Source organism: Podarcis gaigeae (assembly GCF_964106915.1).
Source record: "Podarcis gaigeae genome assembly, chromosome: 6".
NCBI lineage: Eukaryota > Metazoa > Chordata > Lepidosauria > Squamata > Lacertidae > Podarcis > Podarcis gaigeae.
Window position 1 is genome coordinate 57,595,820 of NC_139682.1, and position 10,957 is coordinate 57,606,776.

Sequence of the window (10,957 nt, forward strand, 5' to 3'; positions counted from 1 at the left end):
GAAAGGGCATGCACACTCTATAAAGATATCTCTGCCCCCTATCTTATGTGAACAACCCTGTGCAAATGTGGCTTGCAGTGCAGTGGGATAAAATGACCTTGCTGCCAGTGATGTGAACATATCCTTATTTGCAGTATAGGCAGATCTCATGGATGATTTGGGTTTCCTACTATGCAATGCAGATAGGTAACTACATGGTCTTGTGTCTGCTATAATCTCTGCTTTTTATATCTCTGCAGGATGGGACAAGATGGTATGTTAATAAAGGTACAATAGTGTGAACCAAATGTTGGGAAATATTATAGGCTGCAATTTGCATTGCTTTGGTGACTCTGAAGCTCAGCTGCCTTCTCCTTGCCTGACAGCACCAGCTTATTTGAAGTGAATATCAAAATATCAGGAGATCCAGTCATGGCTCTCCTGCATAAAGTGTAGCTTCACCCCAGGGTTAGGGCTAGGAGATAAGATGTAAGATAATAGCAGGTCATGTAGCACCTTTTTAAAATGCTGATTCAGATCTTATCTGATGTGCCAAGAATCCCAAAACACATGCTGCTTAACTGAGAGAACAGGAGGAATTGATCAGTACACAATACAATCAAAACGAGGGCCAAACGAAGGTGCAGAAGAGCCCTTTAATTACTGATTTACTCCCAGTGCTCTTGCTTTCTTTTAAAATAGTGTATTATAAAATAAAAATGGGAGGAAACCAATTCTTCACCACTCCCACACAATTCTGACCACACAAATTTCAGAGGCTTCCACACCAGTCCACCCACATCTTTCCCCATCTTCTACTCAGTTAAGCAGCAGGGCTTATCACAGTTCCATGAGACATTCCAGCCCTTAAGGAGGGTGTAGAGCAAGGCCAGTGGGGGAGGGTGTAGGCTGGGAAGTGGACATGACTGGGGAAGCATCCAAAGGGCTGGTTAGAGAGGACTGCCTTTAGATCCCAGGCCATTGGTTTTGCACCTCTGATCTAATGGACAAAACTGTTCTTCCTTTTTTTATATCAGGTCATGGGATCACAGACCTGGGATACAACGTTTGCCATTCAAGGCTTCTTGGAGGTATCATTTTATATTGTCAAATCTTCTGCTTTTGTTCTTTCCACAATAATTTCCATTTACATATATATTTTAGATGAATGAACTGGCATGTAGAGAGTGTGTGTTCATTATTTAACCAAAGCACACACATTACGAGATCCGAACACCTCGTATGCCTGTCATGGTTAACCAAGAAAGGCATGTTCTCCAGGTGATTCTTAGGACATGAGGTCCAGAAATCCACACAATGAGTATTCCTTTTGTAACACTGAAGTTATCCCTGAAGAACTTGCATTTATTTTTGTGGCTGTCCAAAGTGATGATTTTGTGTAAGTGTCTGAGATTTTCTCTGTGACTTTCCTGGGTCAGAATCCTTAAGCATAACCTCTGTCTTTTTCTAGGCTGGGGTTCAGAACAATCCTGACTATGCATCCTGTCTGAAAAAAGCCCATGAATTCTTGAAAGCCTCTCAGGTAAAGCACTGATCTTGGAATAACATACACAGGGACTCAATACTGCTTTCAGCTGTCTCAGCAAATGACTCAGGAGGGAAACACTTGTCTCTTTTTGCAAGGTAACATTGACAAGTAATATCAATTCGGTTTTATAGTGTGACTTCAGTCCTGCGTAAAACCTTGTATATCCACTGCAATTTACCTCAACTGACACTATGGGTTGTACGCAGTATGAATCCTATTCAGAGCAAACCAATTCAGGTTAATAAATCTGCCCAATTTGAGTTCATAAATTTCAGTGAGTTTGCTTTGAGTAGCGTTAGCACCGGACACAACCCTATGTGCTGCCATTGCATCAGGTTGTAGCCATATTCTGTCTTCTAAATTACAGAGCATATTTCTGACTGAGTTAATTTATTTATTATTTTCTATTGTTTGTTAATTATTGCATAGCCCATCTTCTTCTCCAAGGAGCTTAAGGTGGCATACATGGTTTTCTTCCTCCTTACTGAATCCACACAACAACACTGTGAGGAATTTTAGGCTGAGAGGAAGCAGGGATTGGCATCCTGGTCTCTCAGGTCCAACACTCAAACTGTTATGCCACACTGGCTTTCTCTGGTTATAAATATATTCTGATTATCTTTTATTAATATGCTGCTAATCTGTTTTTCAGATTGTAGATAACCCACCTAACTACCAGAGATATTATCGCCAGATGAACAAGGTATATCCAGAATTGTGTCCTGTCTGTGTGACCCATAGCCAATAAAAAAAGAGTCTTTAAGTGCTAATTCTGAGAACCCGAAGAGCCTGCTGGTTTAGGCCAGGGCCCATCTAGTCTAGTGTCCTGAAGAAGAAATATGGATCACCCATCAAATCCCTGGTTGGGATCTTTTTGGGAGGAGATGCCTCTACACTGACTGCTGCCCAAGGAGTCCTAATGTATTTTCTTCAATATCCAGGGTGGATTCCCCTTCAGCAATCGAGAGAATGACTGGATAGTCGGTGATTGCACTGCTGAGGCCATGAGGACATTGATGCTGCTGGAGGAAAAATGCCCCTTCATAGAAGATCATGTGGCACCTCAGCGCCTCTTTGATGCTGTCAATGTGGTGAGATGGGGGAAAGCTCAGAAGAGAAAATGGGAAGCAGGCAGGAGGAAGCTATTGTGGGGAGACTGAGGTCATCTAGCATTCAGTAATAGTGCTGAGGAGAATATTGGCTTTGTGGGACTGTAGAGAATTGGTGGAAGTGTCCTTATGGCAGCATTGTATCCTCTGTGAAGGATGATCAGTCTTGAAGTTTGAGTTCCTTAAGCTCAGGTAAAGGGTTGTAAGGTAGCAGGACTGAGAGCAATCTCCCCCAGTAAACTGGATTGAAAGCTCACTGGGTATTAGGATTGACAACAGATGGACCATTGATCTTGTTCAATAGAAAGTAGCTATTGCATCGTTCCTACAGTAGTAATTTGGAGATACAGTGCAAATTAGCAAATTTTGTCCTGGAATCCTCATCATAGTCATGAAGAGCAATGACACTTTCTAGGGTTTGCTAGAACAACAGAATCTCCCCATCCACTGAGTTCTCCATTGGCCTAATATGGTGAGAGAGGGCCAACTGGCACGACTACATATATACGGCGAGCCACTCTCCTTTTGTTTAGTTCCACTTAAAATAAAGAGATTAGCTTGTCAAGAGCACAGACTCTGATTTTACACACCATTGTAGCCGGGTGGAGTGGCGCCTGAATTGCATTTGGTGCTTGTGGCAAAGTCTGAAACAGCAGGAATCTATCCAGACTTGAAAAACAGAAAATGGCCACATGAATCATCGGAATTCTTGCATAGAAAGGGGCAACTAAAATGATGAAGGAGTTGGAGGATCTCCTCCATAACATTTGGGGTTTTTTGGTTTATAAAAAAGGCAAGTGAGGAAGGGGCACAGGCATAGGCGCCGACTCCATGGGGCCTGAGGGAGCCCGAGCCCCCTCAAAAATTTGTTTGGGGGGGCTCTGCCCCCCCCAATAATTTAAGAAAATTATTAGTTATATTATGCTTTGTAAAATCACAAAATTATGTTGGTATTTTTTATTTTCCTTGTTTGACGATAGTTACCTTTTAAAATACATTCAGTAATGAGTTAAAACAAAGCCACTCCCGATCTAGAGAGGGGGTGGGGTTGCGGGCTCTCAACCCATCAACAATCTCGCGGGGCTGGCGTCAGCCCCGCGAGAAGCGGGGATTCCCCCTAGCTCATTAATATTCACCGCCCACGGCGGCAGCCAATCGGCTGCCGCAAAGGGCGGGCCCTCACAGGTTCACTTAAGGTCGGGGCAGCCCGGGGCTCGCCCCTTTCGTTCCCCCAGCAGCAGCGGTTTGGAGGTCTTGGGCCCCCCCAATATTTTTTATAAGTCGGTATGGGCCCCCGCCCCCCCCAATATTTTTTATAAGTCGGCGCCCCTGGGCACAGGAGTGGCTGGTGGGGCTGGACAGGAGCGACTAGCCATGTTCCTCTGCAAGTAGGACAAGGAACACCATGCCTGTTCTTAAACCCTCTCCCCGCCCCCCCATCCCACTTGTACTTTTTTGCAGATTCTGAGCATGCGAAATTCTGATGGTGGTTTTGCTTCTTATGAAACCAGACGAGGGAGTAGACTACTAGACATAATGAACTGCACAGAGATATATGGTAAGAACACAGCTTTGATATCAGTACAACTTAAATGGGAATCTTTTGTGAATTCTGGTCCTTTTTACAATTTCATAGTTTTGGGGATAGAGACCATGAACTGAAGTCACATGTTTGAAGGCAGTTTGTTTTGGCCATAGGACCTTGGCAATTGTTTACGTTGTCAGAGTCCACTGTAGGTACTGATAGGGGAGATGTTCTAAGGCAGGCTGGTGGTTGGTTTCTGGAACAGGCAGAACAAAGATGGCGTGATACAGACAGTCCATGTGGCTCTGACCATGGAACCAAAATGATAAACAGGTACACAAAGTCAGCTAGAAATCAATGGTCTCCTCACATCACACATCGTCTGACTGTCAAAACTCTGAAGCCACCTCTCCCAGGATGACCCCACCACCTCACAGCCTTCAGGGAGGGGACACTTTCCCTTGAGGGCATTCTGCTGTGAACTGCATGCCAGCAGGGAGTGTGGCCAGAGCCATCTCTCCCTCCTTTTGCCACACCCTCTTCTCTTCCTCTCTCTCTTTTGCTCTGTGCCCAACAGGCTGCTAGGGGAGAGACCAAAAATTCTTGCAGGGTTCTCAACTGTTTGCTTGCAAAGGGATTTCCTCTCATATCACCCCATCTGTTTCACCTCCACCACCATCTTCCTCTCCCTTCGGGCTCTTCCTGCGCTTCTAAAAATAGGCTGAGGTCTGTATGTGACCCCCTGGATGCAGGTTGCCCACCCCTGATCTAGACAAAGAAGGATCTCGCTGATAGTCCTCTACACAAAATGCATGACCGGTTTTCCTGATAAGCTTTTGGTGGGCAAAGGGCTGACATTTTGACTGTTGTTTTTATAGAGTTGTTTTTTTCTTCTGCTGTTTAAACTGCTAGGTTTTGGCTCCCTTTTAAAGGATATTTTTGGGGATGCTAGCATTTTATAAATCTGTAAGCCACCTTGAAACATAAAGTAAAATACTTCACTTTATGATTTTCAGCTGACTGTATGGTCGACCACACCTATACAGAATGTACTTCATCCATAATGCAGGGATTGAAACATTTTGGGGGAAGATTCCCAAATCACCGGGAAGATGAAATCAGGTAAAGGTATGGGGGGAAATCCCCAGAAGCTGAGTAGGATATTATTGTTACAGCATGAATTCATATTATATAGTCTTGAATTCTGTATTCTAAGAGAATATTCCTTGTTAAGAGCTCAGGAGTTGCAAAGACTGAATTTTTTTTTGTATTTGATTGCATCTCCAGTCATTATTTAAAATATATACATATACCTCCATCTGCTTACATACCTGGCAACTAATGATCACACGGTACATTTGAAGTGAACTCCAGTCCATAAAAACTTTTGTCACAATAAAATGTGTTAGGCTTTAGGGTGGCACAATACTCTTAGCTGTTTTTGCTGCAGCAAACCAGGACATCTACCCCTCCGAAAATGTTTATGTACATGTAACTTACAGCATACATGTTATTTCCAACATAGAAGTGGTACAGTATGTAAAGTTGTTGCTGGTGGTTTAAACAAAGACTGATGAGGGACACTCTTGATCTTAATTAGCCATTACCTGGGAGGCTGGTAGGACCACTACTGGATCACAGCCTGCTCTAAGGTGGGTTACAATAGCAACACTAACGTTGTTAAAACATTAAGAAGTGGGCCACTAAATGAATGTTTTGGGTGGGTCCAAGTTCCGAAAAAGTCGAAGGCTTTTTTAGGCCGTTGAATGCCATTATTACACGGAGCTTGTCTTAATGATTGTCTTATCCAGAACCTGGTTAGCTTGAAATGTAAGAAGACTCATTTGTTTTTCTTCCCAGTGATACTCTAAGTAAGGCTTTGCAGTTTTGTCGTAATATGCAGAAAGCTGATGGCTCCTGGCTAGGGTGAGTGGCTTATAAATATCCCACACTGAACTTGACTGTGGCACTGGTTGGCGGAGTTTCTGAATGCATACATAGTGTTCTCAAAGAATGACTTTGCTGACTGAGCTGTGGAAACCTTCACCTTTTGAATGCCTTTCCTACACAACAGTTTGACAGATAAAAAGGAGAGAACTAGCTAATGCAACACGCTGTTCCATTGTTTCAGCTGGTGTGTCATCCTAGTAGACGAAGTGCTGTGGATCAGCTGACCACTTGTAGTGTAGTTAACAGTCAGCTGTCCTATGTTGATACGGCCTATGATTGTGGCCCAGTGCAACCCCTCGGGGGATGGGGCAGGTCCTTTGTCCTTCATGGCCAATTGTTTTCTTCAACTCACCAGAGGGGATGATGGGAACGCCTGTCAATTTTTTAAATATAAATTGGCCAATAGTGACCTGGTGGTGGAGTGGGGCTTCAGCAACAGAGATAGATACTGAGGGTTCACTCCAGTCCTCCGCTGGAGTATTTAAGCCATCTGCACTGGGAGCCAGCAACATAGTTGGCAGCTGATCATCCCACCCACCTAAAAATTGGCATTGCCTTTGAGGTAAGTGGGCAATGTGTATGGAGGACCTTGCTGTGGAGATAATCGGTCACTGTTTTCAGGACCAGGAAGGAATTTGCATGCAGACAAATTGGGCCCAATTGGTGGTTTTGCCTTCTCATAGCAATTGTCACAACTTTCAGTGGATAAGGCATGGGATGAATTTTTGGTCTATTTCTTGGGGGGTAAAATGGTGCATCACCCCCTTCATTTGGTGCCTTATTTCAGGGAACCCTGGTAAAGGGGTTTGGGTAGAAGATTCTGTCCAGAAGTCCAGATGGGGGCAGACAAGCATAGAACTTTCATTTGGTGGCCTGGGGGGGGGGTCAGTTTGGTTGACCTGTGTCTTGAGGTGACCAATCACAGGCACAGGCCTGTTTATCTGCATTTGCACTGGCAACAGCTTGCTCTTTTGGTATGATCTACAAATATGAAACTATTTTGGGATGGAGGGTAAAACACAAGCAAGGAACGGGATTTCTCATAAATGCACAGAATTGCCTTCTCGCTGTGGAGGGGAATGCTGCAGCCTAACTCTATGCACGGGAATGAAAGGATGAGTATGCAGCCTCTTTTTTGATGCAATGAGATCCTAAAAATAAACAGAGCTGGATCAGACTTAACCCTGGCGCATGAAATAGGCAAATTCAGCATGTGACAGCTAAGAGGGCAGTTAGGGGTCTTCTTCACAACAAATAACTGATGTTAGCCTGTCTGAGGAGCGATTTGAAACCAGCAGCCTAAAATGTAGTACCAATATCTAGGCATCAGCAGCTTTTTCCACCCTCAGTAAATCTATGTCTGTTCTGAGGCAAGATTTTGTGACCGTTAAACTGAGCAGTCTTTTAACAATGTAGTTGTATTAGGTAGTTGCACAAACCTTCACATTGTCATTAGGCTTAGAGAGAAAACATACTGTACTGTCGGTAACACTATGTACTGATCCCATACTGATCCCTTCATGAGTCATCATGAGAATTCACACCCTTAGATCTACAGCCAGTAAGAAAAATAACTGGTTATATAAATTAGATCTAGTTAAATGTACAACAAGAAAAAAATAAAATAAAAAGTTATATAGCAATAAGAGATTCTGATTTTGACTAGGAACATGAAATTCAAAAGATTCTCGCATTGCAGGGGGTTGGACTAGATCAGGGGTCAGCAAACTTTTTCAGCAGTCCCCTAGACTTGCGGGGGGCCAGACTATATTTTTTTGGGGGGTGGGGAGAACGAATTCCTATTCCCCACAAATAACCCAGAGATGCATTTTAAATAAAAGGAGACATACTACTCATGTAAAAAAATGCTGATTCCTGGACCGTCAGTGGGCCAGATTTAGAAGGCGATTGGGCCGGATCCAACCCCTGGGCCTTAGTTTGCCTACCCATGGACTAGATGACCCTCATGGTCCCTTCCACCTCTATGATTCTATGAAACAAACAGTGAATGAAAGGGTATACTCAAAGGGTGTAGTCTCTCATTTGTCTCAGTATCTTTCATTCAGCAGCTGATGGGTTTTTCTTCCCTGACAGGCAATGGGGCGTATGCTTCACATATGGCACCTGGTTTGGACTAGAGGCATTTGCATGTATGGGCTACATCTACCGTGGTGGGTGAGTAAGCAGCCTTTCAGGTAGAAGAATAGTATGAATGTTGCTCTGCTGGGAGCCCTTGATGGAGCTGAGCTTCGGGGGGGTGTGTGTGTGTGAAGTGGAGAGACCGTCAGGCTCCTCCACCCAAAATATCAAAGGCAGGGGAGTCATGTGCATATAATATTGACAGCGCCAGCCCCTATGCATGCTTACTCAGAAGTAAATCCAGCTGAGCTTAGTGGGCCTTACCTGCAGGTAAGTGTGCATAAGATTATTTGGATGCAGTCAAGGCCAACAGTGGAACAAAACCCAATGAGGCATCTCATGGGCTATTTTTTCTCTCTCCCCTCTCATATTTTCTAGGGAGGCATGCAAGGAAGTGACCAAAGCCTGTGAATTCTTAGTCTCCAAGCAAATGGAAGACGGTGGCTGGGGAGAGGAATTTGAATCCTACAGGTTTCGCAAATATATTCAGCACACCGTATCCCAGATCCACCAAACCTCCTGGGCTCTGTTGGGGTTGATGGCTGTTAGGTAAGCACAGAAGATGGCAGTTACCTACCTTAGCAAAGGCCTCCGTCTGCTTTTGCCCAAGTGGTTTCTGCAGCAGTTAGACAAACCAATTAAGGCGTGCTAAAGAAACATGCTTCTAAGTTCATGGGATTTGGCAAGAGGGAGCTGATCTGCCCCAAGTCCATTTCCTCCAAAGTCTTTTTCACAAAAACACATTATCCATTCACTATGAGTGCATTGCACCACTTGCATAAATTTGTTCTGGGCCTGTTGGCTGAAGCAGGCTAGCCATGGGAGATGGAGCTACCAGCACCCAAAAGCAGTGAGCTGTGTACCTTTAAAGCACATGACTTTCCCTAGAGAATCCTGGGAACTGTACTTTATCCTTCACAGAGCTGCAGTTCCCAGGATTCCTTGTAGGAAGTAATTTGCTCTAAACCTACGGTGTGTTAGCAGCCTAATCCTCCATCACAAGAGGCGCCTCCTTCTGGAAGTATCTTTGGTTGTGCTTATTTTCGTTGGGTGCCATTACTCCTTTGAAAACCTATGGAAAAACAGGCCACAGACTTCCCTCTCACATGTTGTGTCCCTCATGCTGCATAGCTAGCTTTTGTAAACTTACAAAGGACTGAATTTTCCTGCAGCTTGGTATGTAGATGTTCTCAGGTGCTTCTTAGTCCAAACAATTGAAATAATGCCAAACAAAGAGGCAGCTAAGGCCGTCTTAAGGGCAGAGATGGAGAAATTTCATTTCTTTACTTTCTTCACTTTTCAGAACTTGTGTGAAGGACTCATGCACTTACAGGTCTTTCCCCTAGGGGGACTCATTGAGTTTCTGTGAGCCCATGAGGGTTTCTTTCTTTTAAAAAGAAATTGTAGTCATATAAGCTTCTTCCCAGAAGAAAACTGATAGGCTTTCCCCTCGCTCCAGCCCCCAGCCCTCACTGGGTGCTGATAACAAAACTAATGACCAGTATTTTTGTGGCTTTGCAGATATCCTGATGTTCGGGTTCTGGAAAGAGGAATACAAGTTTTGATTGACAGACAGACATCGATTGGGGAGTGGCCTCAGGTGTGTTAATACTTTTAATTTCTTTTCCTAATCAAATATCCTCATAACAATATAATTTAAAGGTTCACAGAAACAGTATATTTCAGCCAGCTATGAAATGGATCATGTTCTCCAAATATATGTAAAATGAATGAACGCAGAGCATTTTCCACCAAGTACTGAGAGTGGGGGTGGCTAAGTTGTTGCCTTCCAGCCTACACAGGCAATAGACAGGGATGATGGGAGTTGCAATTCAGCAATGTTTGGAGGACTAAAGGTTATCCACCCCTCACTTACTAAATGAGGCAGATCCAAATGTACTCTCTTTGGCGTTGTTGCTGTCATAAAGATGCTTTTCGTAGATGGCTGCAATGTATTGTGGACACACATGGACACTTCTGTGGCATTGGCAGGTTAGATCTTACAGGTGCTGCCCATGTTGTCCCTCTATTGGAGACTCTGATGTTCCTGTGGGAAGTATTCTGTTGCCTTAGGCACCCAAGTGATTCATGCACCTGTCTTGTTACCGCTGTGGCATCAAAATGTGCCATCAGGACTGAGTTTGTGTGGTATCAGAGCACAGGACACAGCTGGCCCTACTGTTAGATGTGGCAGGTCAGAGGGGTGCTTTTAAAAAGCCATAGACTGCCAGTTAGTTATTTTATTTTTTTAATCATGGAACCATTTGCATATTCTGCCTGAGATGCCACAATGTCTTTAGTCACCTTTCCTACATTTTAATTGGCTCTGGTCTCTGATTCCTGCTTCCAGAGTCTTGTTTGCCAGCCAAAAGCTCAGTGATACTGTATGTGACAGTTGCTCTTAAAAGAGGTTACAGTGATCATACAACTGGGTTCTCAAATGGAATTTAGTCACCATGTAGTCAGGGCAGAAGACTGCATGTCGATTGTTCAGGAATTTATCTCTTGCCTCTCCTCAGGGTGACATCGCTACAGCATTCTACAAAACTGGTACTCTGCATTACAATGCCTACCGAATCATCTTCCCTATCCTTGCACTTGCCCGCTTTTCCCGGCTATATCCCAGCAGCCCTGTCGCTAAAGGACTCCTGAAGAATGGATCTGTGCATTCAGCGCAGAGTCAGAATGGAGGGTTCTGAGCAGAGG

The 10,957-nt window shown here is 44.1% G+C and overlaps 1 protein-coding gene across 1 annotated transcript; it reads left to right on the forward strand.

Annotated features, from left to right (window-relative positions):
* Positions 1 to 247: 247 nt before the first annotated feature.
* Positions 248 to 10,953, forward strand: LOC310846362 (lanosterol synthase-like). Its single transcript, XM_083742723.1, has 12 exons — positions 248 to 267; positions 1,017 to 1,070; positions 1,451 to 1,522; positions 2,181 to 2,231; positions 2,470 to 2,619; positions 4,099 to 4,195; positions 5,179 to 5,284; positions 6,023 to 6,088; positions 8,207 to 8,287; positions 8,630 to 8,800; positions 9,773 to 9,851; positions 10,771 to 10,953. The coding sequence occupies exons 1-12, from the start codon at positions 256 to 258 to the stop codon at positions 10,948 to 10,950; spliced, it is 1,119 nt and encodes a 372-aa protein (XP_083598849.1). The 5' UTR covers positions 248 to 255; the 3' UTR covers positions 10,951 to 10,953.
* Positions 10,954 to 10,957: the final 4 nt, after the last annotated feature.

Bases quoted from the DNA above. Each gene is read 5' to 3' on its own strand.
- LOC310846362 (XM_083742723.1), top strand. The intron at 2,620-4,098 runs GTGAGATGGGGG...ACTTTTTTGCAG, and splicing joins TCTTTGATGCTGTCAATGTG to ATTCTGAGCATGCGAAATTC. The intron at 6,089-8,206 runs GTGAGTGGCTTA...CTTCCCTGACAG, and splicing joins GCTGATGGCTCCTGGCTAGG to GCAATGGGGCGTATGCTTCA.